A 20950-nucleotide genomic window follows, 5' to 3' on the forward strand; every position below is an offset into this window, starting at 1 on the left:
ATGCTTATGCGCGCGAGTTTGAATGCGATTTGCGACCCATAAGTCATTGCATGTCACTCCTTACAAAAAGTAAATGACTCGAATTCGGATCAAGACTCAAAAGTCCAGAATGACGATTCCGTGTCCCTGGCTGGGTCTGGCTAGTGCCCTAAGTGGGAGGGCTAGCAACAACTTCGCAGAGCGGAATGCAGCATGGTTGCTGCCAAGAAGTACCCGGGAATCACGCTGCACTCTCCCTTTGAGTGTGCTCCTCCGCGAGGGACTTTAGACGGCACTTCATGGGGTTTAAGGCGTCTAGGGACTCTTTGCAGGACAACGAAAACCCATCCTTCATGTACAGCTATCCCGTGCTAAAGTTAATTAGTGGCAGACATGTTTTCAACTGCGTTTCCTCTGAAAATGTACTATTATATTGCCCCTTTACTTTTTTTATTCCGAAAATCAGACTTCTCCCGCCGCGCTCCGTAACAGCCACCCGACAGTTAAAATGAGGAATAAATGACATGTAAGCGGCAGTAACACGTCATTCCCCGGAGTTTAAAATCGATTTGTGTTTGAACTGCGTCCCACCAAGAGTTAGGAGAGAGCACAGCGGGACCCAGCATCGTTGAAGAGCAAATTCAAACTCCTGTTATTTTTTACAAACTGTTGAAGTAGTGTTTTTACCTCTGTGTTACACAATTGTGAGCGGGTGCCTGGCTGTCACCTAGGCGGGGTGTGGGGAAGCGGGCGATGGGTTTTTCTAGAGATACCTCTATCGGGAGACAGAAAATACATTATTTGTGGTCATTTGATAGTACGACAATTTATTGGACGAGTCCCGTATAATGCGAGTCGGCACTGTTTGACTCTGTTTTAACCGAAGCCTTGATAGGAGTCGTTTGCACGCGATTTCTCTCTGAATTAGATCTTAATTGGAGGCGGTGGGGGAATATTTCACTTGAACGCTGTTAGGGGTTCAGGTGTTCACTTATCTATCAGCACATATCGCTAAGGGGTATCATATAGAGGTCTTTCATATTCTTAATCCAAATGAACTATTTGTTAGAGGCCTCGGAACGCTTTCTCCTCGTTCTGTGTTAATTAGTGTTAATTAATTACCATGGCACAGAGGCGCTACATACCAGGGCCGGCATTGCAGGGTAAAATGCTTGTTTCGTTTTACAAGGGAGGATATCGCATGAGGGGCACCCTACAGCACGAATCAATGGCCCTCGTGGTGAGGCAATCCGGGGACTGTGTGAGAGGGGTGAGGGTGCTACTGCGCCCACAGTTCCAGACCCAGGTGTCCCTCTTGCACTGCCTCGGTGTAACAGCTGGGACCCCCAGTGGCACCGTCAGACGGGACCCCGGAGATTCAGAATGAACACCGCGGCCCAGGACCTCACACACCCTGCAGTGTGAGGAGTAAGGCAGCGCCCCCTCTACTGGGGACATCCCAGCCTCGAGGACGCGTAGATCGCATCGTTTAATCCTGTCTAATGGCTAATCGATACGGGAGGTTAAGGGTCAAGCGCCGGCAGCCGCACGTGCGGCACGCAGCCCGTGCGCCTTCACGGGTGACTGGGGGCCGCTTGCGCTCTCACCTGCGGGCGCGTGCAGCTCGGGGTGCACAGGCACGAGGGGGGCTGAAGGGGCAGGGCTGACAGAGGGGTGCTGAGACCTAGAGACAAGTGCACGCAGCCACCAGCCGCTGACAGATAAAGGTGCCGATAATTATACACATCTGATAACCACAACAATGCGCTCAGGCGCCCGAGAGAAAACACCGCGAGATAACTCCACGGAACCGTACTTTGAATGTTGTGCAATAGTACTCGCCCAAATATTTTTTCAGTACTGAAATTTGTCATTTTTTAAATATATGAATGCTTTTTTGGGAACATATATTATTCTAAGCTGCATGCAGCCTATGGCCCCTGGATTATCTTTCTCAGAGGGTGCATGCCTGGTCCTGCCATCCGCCCTACCTGCATAAAGAGGCGCGGTTGTTCTTGCACGGATTTTAAGTTGCATTATATCAAATGCCAGTGCTGTGTAGCTTATTATGTAATGTGTGATAGTTTAATTCAGAAGCACCGTGCCAGCAACGGAATGTTTGCGTCGGCCCGGTACCTTCACGCTGCTGCACCCAGGGGTGCCCTCCGCCTTCCCATTCTGAGTGAGAGGGGCCTCTCCTGTCCTTACCTCACCCACAGCCTCACGTGGAGGCTCACGGTACCCGCTGCCTGGTGCGGCCCTGGCGGAGGTGCGGCGAGGTAACACGGGATCACCTTAGAAATGACGGGGGCCCTCAGGATCGCCTCACATGTAATGGGCAAACACTGCAACACCCCCCCCCCCCCCTCCATTTCTTTAAGAAGACAGTACCGGCCGCCTCCTGCCCCGCGCGGCCCTGGCGGAGGTGCGGTGAAGTAACGCAGCATCACCTTAGAACTGACGGGCCTCTGTGAGGGGCCATCGCTGTTGTCCCCCACTTCCACAGAGGGCAGTACCCGCTAACGTCTGCCGAGCCCGTCACTTACCCCTTGATTAAAGACACCCAATTACGGCGCATAGCTGTGTCGTAATTATCTCCCTTAATCACAAGCAGGAGCTTTAATTGCCTTAACGATGTGTTTCATTAAATGAATTTAGGTATTATAGTCGACAGTTTTCATACACAGTTGTTTTCAAATTAACATAATATTAAACATCGTCATGGAAATTGTTTTAATAATGATAATTAGAAGCGCCGGGCTGCGCCTGCTGATGCCTGCAGACGGTTCTGCTCAGGCCTGGGGGCTGCGTTCATGCCCACCCACCCACTGACCAGTGGCCCTCAAGGCTGCGGGGGGCTGAGAACTACTGGCGTGGCCTTCGGTTCTCCTCGCTCACTGAGGAATGGTGCCCAGCGCTACCTGTCCAAGCTCACTGTGACCCTATGACCCACTCAGTGACCAGTGGCGATGTCGAGAGGTCTGGGAGGCAGTAACAAGTTGTTATAAGATATATAATGAAAACAACGTGGGCAAAGTAAAGGCATGTCCCTCCGAATGAGGGCTGGTCAGGGTCCGGGCAGGTTGCCTACTATTAAAATAAGTACATTTAACCCTGAGAAGGCCTAGTTTGCCCTAAACGTCCCAGAACTGTTTCCCTGAGAGCGCTCCTCTGTACATACCAGAAGGAGTAGTAGCAGACCAGGCACAGTGCCAGTCCGCGTGCCTCGAGGCACTTGCCTGTGCCACCTGTGGCTGACAGAGCAGCGAGGACCTGTCAGAGCGGCACCCGCAGGCCTACCCTCCAATCAGGCCCAGTGAGAAGGCAGGGTGCCCGGGAGCCCAGTCTCGCGAGATCTGCAGCCCTTAGGGGCACTGCTGACGTTCAGGCAATGGACGTCCCAGTCTACAAGCTCCCGAAGACCAGCTGAGGATACAGTGCAAGAGAGGTACACAGCATGGGCTGTGAAAGACGCTCTGGGCCATGCGTCAGTTAGTGTCCGATCGGGCAGGTGTATGAATGGATGGAGATGTTCACACTGCACTACAGCCCTAATTTTGTCGACACTTACTTCTTACCAGAGGAAGGGGTCACGTGGGGGGTAATGCCACTACGTGCCACAGAATACCACGGTGACCAAAAGTGACTATACATTATCGAAGATATAAAATGCGGAGGAGGGTGGGGGGAGTCGGGGAGAGGGTTGCCCCACACCTGCTGTAATGACTATATCACTTTGGGAGTGCAGTTTTGGCGGAAGCTCTCGGAAGGCAGCGTTTGGGGTGAGCCGTCACTCTGGGTTGGTTTGGTGCGTGGCTGCAGTCTGGATGCAGTTTAGGGGTTAGGTTGGTTTCTACCTCTTTCTGGGGGGCAGTGCCCCCCTCGGTTCCTTTACCCGGGGAGGCTCTGCGCTGTGATACGCGTCGGACCCCAACCGTCAGGGTTTTTTATTCGTTTTGGAACAGGCAGCGCACAGGCTAGGGCGATTTATTTTGCGACTGAACTGGGACAGTTTGCTAGCATAGCTCGGTGTGTGGTCTAACGCAGCGCCAGGCCTTTCGCTCCAGTGATAGCAAATCAGGGGCGACCACTGAGTATTAATTACTTCGGTCGCTTTCCAAGACTTTCAACGATCAAAAGTCACCGGTCGAAGTCGGATGTGTCCAGCCGCTGACTATATGAAACACTAACGGTATTTTAGGCCAGAACTTTTTTTTGCAGTTTTAAATATTTTAAATAGTGCAAATTCGACCTGAACGTATTGGCGCGCTACATGAGCACTAGTTAAGTTATACAAGGACACATTCATTTTTGGGAGGCATGCAGAGATTAAATGATTTTCCACAGATCACGATGCTGAGCCGATGCCAAAGCTCGAATCTGGTCGCCCAGCTCCAGATAGATCAGCTCTGACCGTTAGCCCACACTCTATCCCTTCTTTGTTTCTGCAGGTTTCAACACATGTAAATATTGGGAATGCCTCCGAAGTTGTAACATTGATCACAAGCTGTAACTCACTGTTCTAGTCAGACCCCGAAGAACGGGCCTTCTGCAAGTTTTCGAAAGTTAAAGCACTTTCACTGTACTTTAAGCCGGATAAATACAAAGTGTGCTGTCTGCATCCTACGAAAAACGTAATAAACACAACGCACGTCCCAGGAGATTGAATTTGAATATTTCATGCACACACAAAAGAATAGCGCATATAATGTTCTCTCGTGATATCAGAACAATATTTGCTGAGGACACGCTTCTGTTGAATGAAGACCCCCTTCTGACACGCAGCCAGGCGCTCACTCTCTGCCGGCGGTGCCTGGATGGGCGCAGACATTCCCCTCACAAATCCGTGACCCGCGGCACAACGCGTCCCGGCCACGGGAGCCGCCAGATTCAATTTGCATTATCTGTCTATGATGGGCAAGTGCAGGGCTCGGCCCTTTCAGAGAGCTAGTGACTAGAACGTGGCAAAGGCGCAGGGCCACGTCTGTGAACCTGGACTGAAAGGGCGCTTAGGGCAAACGCCCTCCAGTTCACGTTCTACATTTTGGGAAACAACAACAACAATAAAAAAAAATATTGCACATTCCTAGATGCAATTCAAAGCACGTGTTCTTTTTGCATGCGTAAAAGCAAATCTAAATTTTCCAATAAATGTCACCATTCAATGTGTAGCTAAATTTCCAGGGCAAAAAGTAGAAACACACGACCAGCTTATCTTTTAGAATTTCTCCTGTTTTGTAATAGAAACAATTTTCTACAGCGGAAAATGAAAAAAATATCAATTCCATCAGCGTCAATTGCATTCATTTGTAAGAGGAGATTCTTGAATTTAGAGAGTGTTAAAATAAACTCGTTTCTCTACTTGTTTTGGACTTAAGCAATTTATTAAAGCTCAATTTAAAATACAGAGTAGATTCACCCAGGCGACCATTCACAAACCAAGCAACCCTTTAAGCGCCCCGAGACCAGGTGGAATCTGTTGGCAAAGAAACACTTGGCACACAGTGTAAAGTAATCGACGAAGAGTGTGTTGTAGGGCGTTAAAAAGATGCACACGAGTCCATTGGTCCTCGCACCCGATAAATGCTGCTCTTTTCATGGCGCCCCGATGAATATATAAATAAATAATCTTAATTATCATACACACGTCATTGCATACTGAAAGTAGCACGGTACACATAAATACTTTCTTTAAAAAAAAGAAACATCCATCCACTCTATTTTTTTTAAATCACTCTCTCCAAAACTTTGTTCAGTATCACCAGATCAAAGGGTGGGATAATAAAAAATACAAGTCATATCATTTTCGCTTAGTTCACTTTTTGTCTTTTACTTGGGTCTATTTCTCGGCTTCTCCTTATTCTGAATCAAAAAAGCGAATTTCAAGTGCATGTTTTTGTTCGATTTCTTTTAAAATACAGTACTTGTCTTGAGCTACAAATCCTGACACTCAATTCAACTGAGCCCAGTTTTGTTTTTTGACATATAAATAATTAAACAGTTCTTCTAGAGGATTCCCCTAAGTGCTGTCCGCCGTTCAGGAAGATACAAAACAAACATATTCGCGAAACCGGTGTTTCGCTGAGGTGTAGTGGCAGTTCAGTTCAAGCGGGGAAGGGAGGACACGAGCGTCTGTGCAGAAGTCCCTGTGGGTACCCGGCCTTCCCTGGACCGACGGCAGCACTGAGGGGCGGTGTGCTTGGGAGGGCTGAGCAGCAGGCCACAGTCTAGTTCATAGTCAAACTTTAAAAAGGGCCGGCCTTGGCGCGTGGCTCTCCGCCGGCCCAGGGTGACTTCTCAACATGTGCCCTTTCCTATTGGCTCCTGACTTGTCGAGCCACGGGCCCTACATAAAGTTACATGCCTTCAACTTTTCTTTCCATTTTGTCCCTTCTCTAAGTCCCTCTTAATTACTTGAAAGTCCCAGGTTAGGGTGCACCACAATGTTGGCACTTCTGCTCATTGTAAACTTCTCCCACTGCCCCTCATGACATGGTCCCGTTAAACACATATCTGTGCTTCTCTCTAAGCACTAGGTACCCACATTTTCCGAGCCCTTGTTCGACATGGTGTACCTCCACGTGCAGGTCCCATGCCCAGACCCCTTGCCTCCCGTGCCCCCAGTCCCGGTCTATGCGCCTCTCCAGCGGGTGTCAGTACCCTGCGCCTTCCCCTCTAAGCCCGCTCCCCTCAGGGCTTGTCCGTACACTGCTTGCAGAGGCTGGCCGAGACGCTGCTGAAGAGGGTGCACTTGTCTGGGCAGGACCCGGAGGTGGGCAAGCCGGTGGTGAATGGGTAGCCCGCTGCCGCGGCCGCAGCCTGCTCGTAGGCGCCCAGTGCCGGGTGCAGGGCGGCCGCAGCGGCCGAGGCAGGCAGGGCGGCAGCAGCGCCCAGCGCCTGGCCCTGGTTCAGGTAGGCCACTAACCTGCGCATCTCCTCCAGAGCCTGCGCCTGCATCAGGATGTAGTTCTTGGCCAGCAGAAGAGTGGCGATCTTGGAGAGTTTGCGCACAGAGGGACTGTGCGCGTAGGGGATCACAGACCGCAGCTCATCCAGTGCATCGTTCAAGTCGTGCATGCGCCGCCGCTCCCGCGCGTTGATGTTCAGCCGCAGCGCCTTCTGCTCTTTGGACTTCTTGGCGCCGGTGCCAGTGTTGGGCAGCAGCATCCCTGCTCCGGATCCCAGCCCTCCCGGGGCGCCACTGCCCGGTGCAGGGGACAGCAGCCGGCCCTCTGCGCCTAGCAGCCGCTGGCAGCGCCCGTCGCCGCCGCTGTCCTCGTCGTCCGGGCTCTGTTCCTCTCCGCCGCTACTCTCGGCCACTGAGCTCCGGCTGGCGCTCTCAGCATACTGGGGGCAGCGGGAGGCTGCGGCCAGCGCCTCCCCGCTGCTGCCCCCCGGGCGTGGCGGCTGCTGGTGCGGGAGCAGCAGCTCGGAAGGCTCCGCGGCATCGAAGCAGCCCAGGCTGGGCGAGCGGCCGTCCCGCTGCAGACTGAGGTCCAGGCCGGGGGGCGAGCGGAAGGCGGACTCCATGCGCTTCATTGCCAGGCTCTTGTGGTGGTGGTAGAGGTCTTCAGCCGAGAGGCCCCTGTCCATGGTGCTGCAGAGAGCGACCTCCAGCCCGGCCACGCGTGAGGGCGCTGCGCCCTGGCGATGGACACACTGCTGGCTCTGCCCCCTTCTCGCACTCTGTTTGTGCCCGGCGATGGACACACTGCTGGCTCTGCCCCCTTCTCGCACTCTTCTGGGTGTGCCTCCTTCTTGCACTCTGGTTGTGTCCGCTTCAAGCACTCTTCTGGGTGTGCCTCCTTCTTGCACTCTTTTAGATGTGCCTCGTTCGCTCTGTTGGATGTGCCCCTTCCGGTACTCTTCTGCCTGTGCCCCCTGTCACTCTTATGGTTGTGCCTCTCTTCTTACTTCTTTCTTTTTTAAGCCCTCTTTTATTATTGCTCGTTTTCTGCTCCGCTTTGATATAGTTTTTGAGTTCTTGCGCCTTTCTTTGAGTTCCTGGTCGTCCGCTCTTTTTTTTCTATTTCTCTTCTTGTGCTTTTCTTTTTGCTTTCCACCTTTTAAGTCCCTTTCCCTTTTTCTCTTTTTGATGTCGTTCTTGTGCTGATCTCTTGCTTCGTGTTCCAACAGTTTGTGTGCTCCGTTCTCGTTCTGCTCCTCTTCTGGTGCGAGGTCCTCCCTCTGGGCTCCTCTTTTAGAGCTCCTCTTCGCCTGCTCCTCCTCTTGCGTGTGCTTGGTTCTGTTGCGCCTCTCCCCTGTGCTCCCCTTCTTGTACTCTTCTCTGTGCTCTTCGTCTTGTACTGCTCGCCCGTCCTGCTCTGCCCCTCTCCCCGCCCCCTCAGCCCTCAGTGAAGCGCCGAGGCACTCCGAGGCGAGACTGCAGCGCTTATCTTGCTTGGATTCACCTTCAAGAGGCTTCCGGAGCCGTCAGCAGCCGGGGGAGCCTTTCACATCATTATCTCTCTGAGTAGGTTATTATGGAGAAGGCTCGCCTGTTGGGACTCCGCTTTCTACCCAATCAGGTTAACGTTTTAATTAATAGGATTAGAGCGGTAACAAACACTCCCGACCGGCGCTGGCTGCTGGCCCCCAGCCTCGGCTGCAGGCAGGCGGTGGCTGGGGCTTTATAGGGAGGCGTCTGCCCCACGCTCCTGCCCGCCATCTGTGGGCGCAGCTCGCCCATATGTTTGCAAGGCGCCGTGTCCTGTTAGTAGCCCAACAACTGCCTTCCGCCTGACGTGCGTGGCGACATTCACTGCTCGGTGAGCAGGCTCAAAGCACGCTCTAATGTGGGGGTGTGCCTCGCCCCCTTCAGCGCAAACTGCAGCCCGAACTCCTTAACCCACGACCAGCCTGCAGACTCGTACCGAAGTACCGCGCCTTCTCCTCCTTGCAGCCTTTCTAGCACATTTGCATACTTGGGGCTGCAACTAACTTTGTGCAGCTTCTTACAGTCTGTGAACTTCACGTGGGCAGCGCGAGCGGACAGCTGTGTCCCTTAAACGTCCCCTGGGCAAACAAGGGCACGTGCAGGTCCTACCATGGTGTTCTGGTAACCCTAAAACACGTAACACATATAACTTTTTAAACAAGAGAGGGAGTTACAAGGGCTGCATGTCACACACTCTTGTTAATGAATCTCACACACCCTGGATAAGACGAGGAATGAGGTCTGCTCACTGAGCTGCCATCACCAGAGCTCAGCGACTTGGGTACTGAAACAGGCCATCACCAAACACTGAGCCGGAGAGACCCCAGTCTGGGTCCCAGCCCTACCAACGCCGCCCAATCACTGACCGCTCTCGGTCCTCTGGTGTCAGCTTCAGAAACAGCAAAACGAAACATTGCATTGGGAGGCGGATAAAATAGTTGTCACATTACAGCATTACAATGTTGTTTGTCCTACTTGACACACCTAACAATGGAAATCTGCATAAGAAAAGCTACACATACATGTATTTACATTTTCATCACCAGAAGAAATATCACAGCACTCAGGTCCAAAGCACCTTTCATTCTACACAGATCGCACAGGTGAAAACACCTGTATCCCTGAGGGGGCCCCCTAATCTCTGGACCACATTTGCTGTCCTACCCCCCACACACACACACCCCCAACCACAAGCCACACCATTGGGCCACACAATGCTGTGAAGCCAGGGGCCACAGACCCATGCCCGGCAGTGATGAAGGGAGCCAATGCCCGAAACCTATGCTGGTGCCCTTGCAGAATGAAGCTTATTATCTGTCCCCTCGGTACTGCCCCAGAAAGAAATGGATGAAGAATGTATCTGTCCTACGGATCCTCATTTCTTGTTGTGTGCCACAATCCTGCCGGAAGCCTCCAAATCAACATCCCACCTTCCTCTAAACTAAGTGGGTGAGTGGGATCCTTGGGAAGCAGGTGTTCCCGTGGCTGCTGCACAGAGATCCACTCCTGCTGTCGGGATGGTCGCCATGAAGGGGGAACGCAAGGTGGCTGCACTCTAAGTACCCCTGCTGCGGCGAGGCCACGCGCTACAATCCTGTGCACCACTTCCGGGACTGCAGCCGAGAAGTCTCCTGGGGCGAGAACCAAGACGTTCGCTCTTTGTGACACAGTTCTCTTTCTGTGGCACCCAAAGTTCTCTTCCCCACCCTGGAACAAAGAGTGTGAGAGCAGAGGAGGGCAAGGACCCACAAGATCGGCAGGCCTAAGGAATAAGGACACACATCTCTTAAATACCCCGGTACACACCCTTCATGTGTGACTTTAGGCAGATCCAGAGCTTTATTTGGAAATACAGAAGGGGTGGACCTCTCTATTTAGAGTACCTATTTGCTCCAGAGAGGTGCCCGTACTCTCCTGTGAAATATACTGCAGCAGCGCTGAAAAGTGCAGGTACTGTCCCTTTCAAAATAAAGAAGTGCCGGCACCCAGTACCGGGCAGTACCTGATGATTTCAAGCCCTGGGCAGGTTACTTTAGCTCATGGCGCCTCACTTAAATATGTCAATGCGCTGTGCTCGCGCACCTATTTGTTTCCTCCACATTGCAGGCTGGGTTCGGTAACCTGTGCTATTGTGCATTGAAAAAGACTCTGCGATTATAAAACCGCTTTATGTGGAGAGGTTTACAGCTCCTTGAAGCCAGGTCAGCGCTACACTAAATACACAATAAACCCCAGTTATATGAGTTCCTCTTGGGCAATCCTGTCACAGGACACGTGTGTATCAATGTGTGTGTGGTTCATTGTGTGTGTGGAGGAGCGTGTACACGAATCATCGCTTGCTCTTGAGCACTAAAGCGGTCTTTAGTTTCTATGCAGCATCCATTCCAAGGACAACTTTCAAAGAGGGCGTGAAGTTTTTTCTGAATATAGCGCGATACGTAATTTAACATCCGGTTGGACAATAGGAATATTTGGAGACCACATAGGGACAGCATAGCAGTATTGCAAAGGAGCCAATGAACAGTTCGTTTGCACAGTGGATGGTCAAAGGCTGCAGTGCTAGTGCAGGAGCCGACAGGGCGGTCTCGTGGGCGCTTCTCCTGCCCGCCCAGTCAGTGCAGCGGATTTAGCAGCAGAATTCCAATCTTGTGACATCTGCAAAACGATATTTCCCCACATTGTCAGGAAACGTCCCTGTGTGGCAGAATAACCCCCGTCGCTGTCATGTGTGGTTGTGGGGTGAAGGGAGGCGCAGGGGGATTCTCAGCTCCCGTTTTAATTGCGCCGTTCAGGCTCGGCCTCAGGTGCTGGGCTCTTTTCATTACATTTTGCTCTAATGTGATGAAATTCTAATGCTCTACTCACCATATGGCAAAATTTCTCCTCCGAGAGTTACTGGAAAACGGAGAAATAATCTATTAATCTCCATAATAGATTCACAAATGAGGTTTCGCCCAAAACGTTTTTTGAATGGCGCTGTGTGAGCAGCAGTTGTATGCGCGGGTTGTGGACGCACAGAGAGGCTGCGAGGAGGCACGGAGTACAACACCAAGTGCACAGAGAGAAAGTGCCGACTGTCAGGACAAGAGCTTGCACCGCCTGCAACAAGGGCATAGCTTGCGTGGTCTACGCACGCGCACTTTCATTTCCAGCCCAAGGGCGCAAGCATAGAAACACCAAGGGCCAGCTGTATTAAAGGGTATATCCATTCTGTGTCAATGGGAACATGTTTTTAGTTCGTATTGCCCCCAAATGCACTGTAGTGAACGTGCCACCTATAGGGGCAGAGCGGGCACTGACTGTAACAAGGACATTCCAAGCCAAGGACGCAAGCGTGCAAACACCAACTGCAGTGTAGAGAAAGTGACACCTATGGGGGCAGAGCGCGTGCACACTGCAACAAGGACATTCCAAGCCAAGGAAGCAAGCGTAGAGACATCAAATGCACTGAAGAGAAAGTGCCTAGTGCCAGCAAGCGTAGAGACATCAAATGCACTGAAGAGAAAGTGCCGAGTGCCAGCACAAGGGCTGGCACCGACTGCAACTTGGACATCTACACCTTGCAGAGTCTCTGAATGCGCACTTTCATTTCAAACCGAGGGAGGCAGGCTTGAAAACAGCAAGTGCATTGCAGAGAAAGTACTGCCTGCCAGGACAGGGGATGCACAGACTACAACAAGGGCCTCTTCACCTGCAGGCTCTCTGCATGCGCACTTTCATTTCAAACCCAGGGAGCAGACGTGAAAGAACCCCACGGGGAGGACACTGCACGCGATACAAACTTAAAAAGACACAAGAATCCGGCGAGTTTGAAGGTATCGCGTTGTGCAGTAAGACATATACACTTCCCCAGAAAATCCACAGACCAATCCCCCTTTCCTTCATCAGGGCCATGTCCCCCCGAATTATGGCCACTACTAATTGAGGCGCGCAGTGTCAGATGGGATTCGCCATGCTCCAGCCCGCGCGCTCCCTCGTTGGGACTCGGCAGCTCAGCCCCGGATCCCCGGCCGCCTGCACGTCCTTGGGTGACGGATGGCCGTGTCTCCCTGCAAGGCAGAATTAAAAGCATCCCATCACCCTCGAGAGGATTCGACAGTGAGGCCACAGTTACGGGATGATGAACGTTTTGTGTTCGCAAAAGAGGTGTAATGCTTGCTAATAGTCGCATCAGTTACCCAGTGAATTGTAAATAGGGATGCAGCGCGCGCCAAGGTACGTCACTTCACCTCCAGGCAAATGCCTTAGGTCCAATACTGACCTAGGCGTCCACTTAGCAAACTTAGGTTCTCACTTATGAAAAATGACGCATCGCTGATTGAAAACAGTGATGCGTCACTTTTCATTGCGCCCTCCTTGCGACACCAATGACCGTCATATTTACAGTATGACGCATCATGTCGCAAGGAGTTACAGATTCGTTAGTATTTCTGAGGTATCTGTAGGGCATAAAGGATGAATTGCTGGAGTGTGTCACAAAAGTGACGCAACTTCAGTAATGGGTCATTTCACACGGGCAAGTCCCATTTCAAATGTGCCTGCGTCAGTCTTACACCTGCTGTGAGGCAGGCAAAAGATATTGACACATTTGTGTCCTAGAAGTGGTGCAGTGAAATCTCAGAAATTTCACTGCGTTACTTCTACGAGGCTTACTTGCATCGGAACACCCAACCTGCATACATTATACCTGGCGCAGGTATAATGCGTTGCAGGGGTTTACAAAGTGACACATCTACCTAGATGCGTCACTTTGTAAATATGACACAACATGGTGCATTTTTTACGTAGCGGGTGCGTCACAAAAAGTGACGCAACAGCAGCGCAAAACTGTACCAAGGCCTCATAAATAAGGCCCTTAGGGAGTATCATATTGATACACACCACCCCTGGTTTATATACAGGGACCTTCAGCAGCAGCCTCTCTCAAGCGAGGGGACAGGTTCATTAAAGAGCGGAAGTCTCCAGCAAGACTCGGAACAACTCACAAGGCGATCCCTTCAGCTGGAAGGTCAGCCCAGCCCAGCCCAGGGGGAAGAGACAGCAGCCAGGAAAACATAGCTGTGCAATAGGGCACGATGACAAGGCCACGGGGATCATCCAGAAATGAAGACAGGAGGGATCAATTTTGCCACTGAATGTTCAGCTGGAAGGGGAGGTATGGGTAGGGAGCGGCATGAAGTGAAAGCGAGTGAAGCCCAGCCGCTGGAAGTGGGGATTCACCCAACGGATCTGACTGAGGCACACACACTGGAAGTTGTGGCCCCTGAGCATTCCTGATTGACTGAAAATAACAGAACATGGCTTCTGTCAGAGGTAATCTTGAAGCACAGCCACAGAAGTCAAGGTTCACTCACTCTGTATGCATGATTAACTGGAGGTGACACCAGCCAACCTTCAGTGGGTGAGGGGACAATGTCAACTATGTGATACTATGACAGATTTCTAACAAGTGAAAGCAGCCAATAAACTGCAGCATTTACTCTTCCAAACACGTGTGGTCTTAAATACTGGAATTTGTGGTGGTGATGGTATATGGGTGCCTTTGATAAGCTTCTTACTCATGTGCAGAAACCACAGGAAAATCTCCACCCTGTGAACCTTAGTTTCACTTGAATTAGCACTCACACTGCACACCGTCATCCACGATATTCCCTACTTCAGCCACAAGGTTTAAAGTCCACCAATAACCACTAACTACTTAGAATCAGCATTACTGTGCAGGGATCAAAAATATAGGCATCCCTTTCCTTCCCTCACAAGGCTTGTTGATCTGCAACCCCTTCCTGCACTCAATCACACCTCATTCACAGACTTTTCCTTACTGTTCCCTACTTAAATGTTGTTAAGACTTTAGTACCCATTCTCCCTGCTGACTAATGCATTGTTTCTCCTGCCTCACCACATATTTCTCAAGGAGCCTGGATGAAAGTCCATCTGTGTACTCTGTTCCCTAGCATTTTGAAAAAGGTAAATCGCCTATGGTATAATGAGGGTACAATGATACCCCAGAACTTCTTTAGTATATTCAGCTCTAAACCACTTGCCAACACCACTGACAGCCAGCACAAACAATTCTGTTGACTATGCCCCTAAGGATATTTTTTTTTTACGTGATGTGAACCCAATTGTCTGTGGATGCTCAAGGCATAACTTTTCCCCAAAGAAAACATCTCACATAAAGATAAAAACGTCTCTGGTTGGATCCTCCTCAAATCTCATCACCCCCTGCTAAGAGAGGTAATCTGCATCTATAATTATGTATGTATGTGTGTATGTATATATATATATATATATAGGGATTACTAATGCTCGCTATAGGGACTATTTTTCCCAGGATGCACTATTGAAGCATATATCAGTTGATACGCCCACTGAGGGTGCTGAAAAAACAATAAAAAGCATAAAAACAAAAGAGAGCCTCACCTGGTCATTTGAAGCAAGCCTATGAGGAAGAGGCAGTCAAGCCTTGAAACGCGTCAGGCTGGGAAACAGTAATCGAGACGTCAAGCTGAGTTGCAAGTATATGCTGGATGGCGGGCGAACTGCTGTGTGCCCTTTCAAAGCTCAAGGGCATTTGTTTATTAATATTTATATATATATATATATATATACTGGCGGTGCCAGTAGATAGTTGTAGTTATAGTTAGGACCGAGTTCCCATAGGAAATCTAAAAAATTCTATTTTGAATAACTTTGGCGCCAGTTGACGAATCCTCGCGAAATTTTCAAAACTAATGGGGCGCTCCGCTCAGCTCCTACCCTGAAAGTCTCGGGGTGATTCGACAAGCGGGGGCTGAGAAAAAAGGGGGTCCCAAAACACGTTTTCCCCATGCATTTTCCTATAGGACCTTTAGTCGAAGGTATAGCCCGAACGGCTGAACAGAATTACTTGAAATTTGGCAAAGAGGTAGTCCTCAGGTCAGGCATGTGCTTTTTGCATATATGGTGTCAATCTATTCAGTAGTTCCTCAGAAAATTGCAGTTAAAAGTACATAAATATCTATATGCGCGCACGGTGCGCGCACCAAATGTGCGCGAGCGTAATTCTGATTGGTGGTTAGATGTCAGTCAACATTCAAATTGGTCGAAATCAGGAAGTGTCGGACGCCATTTTGTGTGTGACAGTGAAAAAGAAAGGTGGAGAACGTGAAAAGGGGGCAGGGTAGAGAGCTCCTGACTCCCTAGCCTTTGTCAGGGGTCCCTGAAGGACCCCGAAGGGTGAAAAAAACATTTAATTTTTTTTCCCAAAATCGCGGGGTGCGCGCAGGGTGAAAAACCCTTAAAAAAATGTTTTTTTCAGTGAATTTGCAAGGTTTTTTAAATGCTAATTCCTAACTATAACGTGTGTGAAACCTATGTTTTTTTTAGTGAATATATATATATATATGAAAATGTCCCCAATACGTGCGCTCTCAGGATCAAAACAATCACCATCCAAGTTGGTTTGCAACCAGGTTTATTCCACCACAACGCGTTTCAACTGCATCCTCAGCCTTGATCACGTGTACTTCGCGCACAAAAGAAAAAACGTCTTATAACATCAAACATGGGGACATCAACATCAATAGAGGACATTGTGTTCTGCTTTCAGCAGCCATGTTGGAGTGGTAAATTGAAAGGATGAAAGCCACAGCGATACTACTACAACAAAAACGAAATTACATGAATCCATGGGACGATCCACACACTTACATGATTGAATTGATGTAAAACAAATGATGATACCAATATATGCATGAAAAAGCGCTCAGTTTGCACTAGAATGTTAACTCCACCAAGATAAATCTAGAACAAAATAGTGTTACTGGTCCGTGTGAAGAGCAGTGTCAGAACCAGCAAAGAGGTAAAATCCCACTTACTATTTAAAAAACGCTACATAGATACGGTGCGCTCGTCCGTGAGTGCAGAATCTATTGCTGGCAATGTGTATGCACAAATTCTGTGGTGAGGGACAAAGTTCATATAGTGTTCAAGTCTCATTGTCTGGTGTCAATATCTCATGCATGTCTGGCACTGTTTGACACCATACAGTGCATGTTGCCAAGCATGGAACGTAGATAGCATAGTGCTATGCCCGAATTTAAGATGCAAAGTGCGTATACTGTCCCACGCAGTGAGCGCTAGAATGGGTTCGGGAGTACCGTTGCCAGACTACGACGCATAGTGCGTGTGACCCATTGAAATATATACCGCACGAGCTAATAGAGAGAATTAGAACACAGACCAGTCTTACTGCTGTTCTGTCTTGTTGTGATCCCCAAACCGGTGCTAATAATTAAAAAAGGTGTGATCTCGAAAGTGATAATTGAAGAAAAGGTTAGGAGACCTGTGTATGTGGATAGGTCCCTTCCTTCTCTCTTGCAAAAGAAACAAATCAAAATAAGAGTTAAAATATGGCGCAACAATGTCACACAGTAAAACAAAGTTTCTTATGCACAGTATAAAGAAGGAGGAGGTACATGGCTGGTCATCCAGGTTACTAGGGTAATGAAGTGAGACAAAAAAAGGAAGAGCACTGTATCAATGAATGGAAATGAAAAAGAGCTATTCTTTCCTAAGGTGTATAGAGAGTTCTTCATCCTGGTTCAGACCCCAAGGGGCCTGGTCCGTAGGTCCACAATATATTTCGACTCTCTCTGCCTGAGCCTGAGAACCCAATTTCCTCCCCTATGATCCAGCCGGATCTGTTGGAGAATGAAATACTTCATCAGTGAGGAGTTTGCGAAATGTATGTCCTGATAGTGTCGTGCTACAGGATATTTGGGATCTCTGTTCGTGATTGCGTGCTTGTGTTCCAGGATTCTCTTTTTCGCCATGAGCGTGGTGCTCCCTATATAATGTAGTTTGCAGGGACATTCAATCACATAAACCACAAATGTGGTGCTACACATCAGAAATTGGGTTATGTTCTTTCTGCCTGTGCCATGGGTGAACTCATTGCAGAAACCGCTAGTCAAACTGGCCTTGCAGTGTCCGCAAGGAAAGAACCCTTTAAGATCATGTAATCCCACGTCCTGTTTGGGGGTGATGTTGCTGTGTACTAGCATGTCTCTTATGTTCCTGCCCCATCTATAGATGATGCTAGGTCTGACCGTGATGGTATGACCTATGCTGTTGTCATTCTTAAGGGTCTCGGTTAGGCGGCCGGTCCTTTAGCTTTCTTGCTCCGCAGCTATGGAATTCCTTACCGGTGTCCTTGCGAAACACCGCTAACCTGCTTGCCTTCAGAAAAGACTTAAAAACCTGGCTGTTCACTGGATAATCTGCCCCCTCTTTAGGCCCCTGCTCTTTTTACTATTATGTTTTCCAGCTCTTTCTTTGGTCTGGAGCACAAAAGCGCCGGACACTCCTTTGGAGTAGCCGTTGCGCTATAAAAGTCCCATTTAACATAACATAACATAACATAACAATTGCGTGCCTAATGTTGTCTGAGTCAGAATTGTAGGTCATAATGACTCTGGTGCCACTTTCTGCTGACTCAACCTCAATGGGTGCTGTATCCGCAAGTGTGTCAGTTCTGCTAACGCCCTCTGCTCTATCAATGGCTTTTTTAAGAACCCATGTTGGGTAACCCCTTGCCTTGAATCTCTCAATCAAGTTAGTACTCTCTTTCCTGTATGCCTCAATGCTACTGCAGTTTCTTTTTGCCCTCAGCAGTTCACCGTTCCATGCTTGGCAACATGCACTGTGGGGTTTCAAACAGCGTCAGACATGCATGAGATATTGACACCAGACACTGAGACTTGAACACTATATGAACTTTTTCCCTCACCACAGAATTTGTGCATACACATTGCCAGCAACATATTTTGCACTCACGGACGAGCACACCGTATCTATGTAGCGTTTTTTAAATAGTAAATAGGATTTTACCCCTTTGCTGGTTCTGACACTGCTCTTCACACGGACCAGTAACACTATTTTGTTCTAGATTTATCTTGGTGGAGTTAACATTCAAGTGCAAACCGAGCGCTTTTTCATGCTTATTTTGGTATCATCATTTGTTTTACATCAATTCAAACATGTAAGTGTGTGGATCCTCCCCTGAATTCATGTATTTTCGTTTTTGTTGTAGTAGTATCGCTGTGGCTTGCATACTTTCAATTTACCACTCCAACATGGCTGCTAAAAGCAGAACAGAATGTCCTCTGTTTATGTTGATGACCCCATGTCTGATGTTATAAGACGTTTTTTCTTTCGTGCACGAAGTACATGTGATCAAGGCTGCGGATGCAGTTGAAACGCTTTGTGGTGGAATAAGCCGGTTGCAAACCAACTTGGATGGTGATTATTTTGATCCTGAGAGCGCACGTATTTGGGACATTTTCGTGTGGATTATTGCCAGCGTGCTCCGCTGGCGTGTGCGCCACTTTCCACGGATGTCCGCTGTCCGGAAGGAGCAATGTTGGGTGATTACAACTGAGGACAGCATCTCACTGGCCGTGGAGTAGTACGAGTAAACATCAACATTCAACCACAAGGACTAGCGTTTGGCGAAAGATAAGAATACATGGAGGTAAGCCTGCATGAGCGTTATCCGTCCCTAGTGTGGGTTAGGCTGAATGCACATCGGCAGACGCATGGGATTCCCTTCCCTACCGGGGCAGCAGTGATATTCGCCGGGTGGTTACTCTTCATAACACAGACAGCACTGCAACAGTTACGAATGTAACTACAATACTTCGAACTTTGGGTTGCAACGCTGCAACCAGCAGCGCGTTTTGTGTTTTTGTGTCTGGGGAGCGCCAATGTTTTTACAAACTAGTGCATGTTGGAAATTTACTCTTGTGTTAACTCGAATTCACGGCAGAAGGAACCTTGTATCTACGAGGGTGACTGAACACACCATCCAAAACCGGTACATGTTGGTGCAACCAGGGTGGTGCACGATGGAGGAGGAGGCTGAAAGGAGAGCGGCTGCTCTCACTTTATTCACAAGAAAACCGGGACAGAAAATTGTAAGGGAGAATAAGAACTCAGAGGTACAACCAACAGAAGACCAAATAAAAAAAAATTGAGAAATTAAAAGCAGAGATATGGAAATGGCGGGAGGCCATTTCACGACAAAATTATGTTGATCAGGAAATGGCCCAACGAAGTTTGAGAATTTTCATCACTCCCTCATATGAGAAACCGAATCCCAAAATGCTCGAAAAATGGTCCATGAACTCTGCACTAAGTCCCAGGTGGATGCTGGAAATACTAATCAAATACGTCTGGAGTGATCGCGAAACATTGATCTTGCAAATCAAAGAATTGCAAGAAGAACTGCTAACATTCATGGACACTGAGGCTTTCAACAAATCCATGCAAAATATGAAAGAACGACTGCACAAACATGAGGAGGATATTAAAAGGTGTAAACAAAGGAAATTGAATAGGGACTACGGTGACTATGAAAGTGGGAGAATACACACTTTCAGCAGGATATATGACCACCTATATACGGAGAAAGAACTACTTGAAACAGCCACTACCAATATCACGGAGGGTGGCATATCTGAAGCATCCACAGCTAGCGAAAGCAAATCTGACATATCGAAGGGAGATACATCTGGTGAAGAACGCAATGCACGTCTGATGACTTTTTTAAACGAGTACAGGACAATGCGCAGAACACGACAAATGATTAGGGACATCCCAGCACCAAGAACAAGAGGACGGAGAGGACTGGGCAGAGGCAGAGGATGAGGAGACGGAGGAATAGATGCCAACAAATCCGACAACAGTAGCAAAAGAGGCAGAGGAAGGGGTCGCATGGGAAGCAACAAGACGTGCTCCAAAAGAACATATTAATGGATCCAGTCACGGTTAATAGAACTATTATTCATCTTTTTAAAAGACAACTTAGTGACATTGAAAAACATACACTTTGCCTTGGACTATCTCTCTGTCCTTCTTCCTCGTTTAACTATGTTGAGACTAGAATCAATCTCTTTAAATATGTGAGAAAGTTAAAACTAAAAAAATGGCACATGTTGAGGCGGCAAAGATCTAGCGCCATTATTGACACGAGTGAACATGAGAGCCATACAACTAGCTTGAACATAGGAGATATTGACACACTGACTAGCGTGTTCGAACTTCATCAAGACACAGACACCAGTGTCCCTATGCTGAACGAACATGCGATTCTAGATGAACTGAGCATTATGGGGGACTCAGCAGCCTCCACCAATTTCAGACCCTGCTCTACTTTTTTTACCATCACTGCCTCATGACAGTATAAATGCCTTTCATGAGAGTGTCACTAGGACCCTGACTGATATCACACATAAATCTCACAACAAGAATAAACATAACAATAATTTGACTTACAATCAAAGACAGGTTATGAGATCTTTGGCGGAAGATAAGGATATTGTTATTCGTCCTGCTGACAAGGGTGGCAACGTTGTCATCCTTGATAGGGACCAATATATTTCAGAAGCTCAACGCCAACTGGGAGACACTACATTCTATACTGAAATCACCAGGGAAGTGTACAATAAGAGTATCATCACCATATGGAACAACTTGACCATGTGGAAAGAC

General features: G+C 48.7%; 1 protein-coding gene across 1 annotated transcript; it reads right to left on the reverse strand.

The window, feature by feature from the left end:
- Positions 1 to 5376: 5376 nt before the first annotated feature.
- BHLHE22 (basic helix-loop-helix family member e22) lies at positions 5377 to 8277 on the reverse strand. Its single transcript, XM_085604118.1, has one exon. It carries the CDS (start codon positions 7570 to 7572, stop codon positions 6670 to 6672), a length of 903 nt encoding a protein of 300 aa, XP_085460244.1. The 5' UTR covers positions 7573 to 8277; the 3' UTR covers positions 5377 to 6669.
- Positions 8278 to 20950: the final 12673 nt, after the last annotated feature.

This window comes from Triturus cristatus, chromosome 5_1 (assembly GCF_964204655.1).
Source record: "Triturus cristatus chromosome 5_1, aTriCri1.1, whole genome shotgun sequence".
In the NCBI taxonomy this organism is placed as follows: domain Eukaryota; kingdom Metazoa; phylum Chordata; class Amphibia; order Caudata; family Salamandridae; genus Triturus; species Triturus cristatus.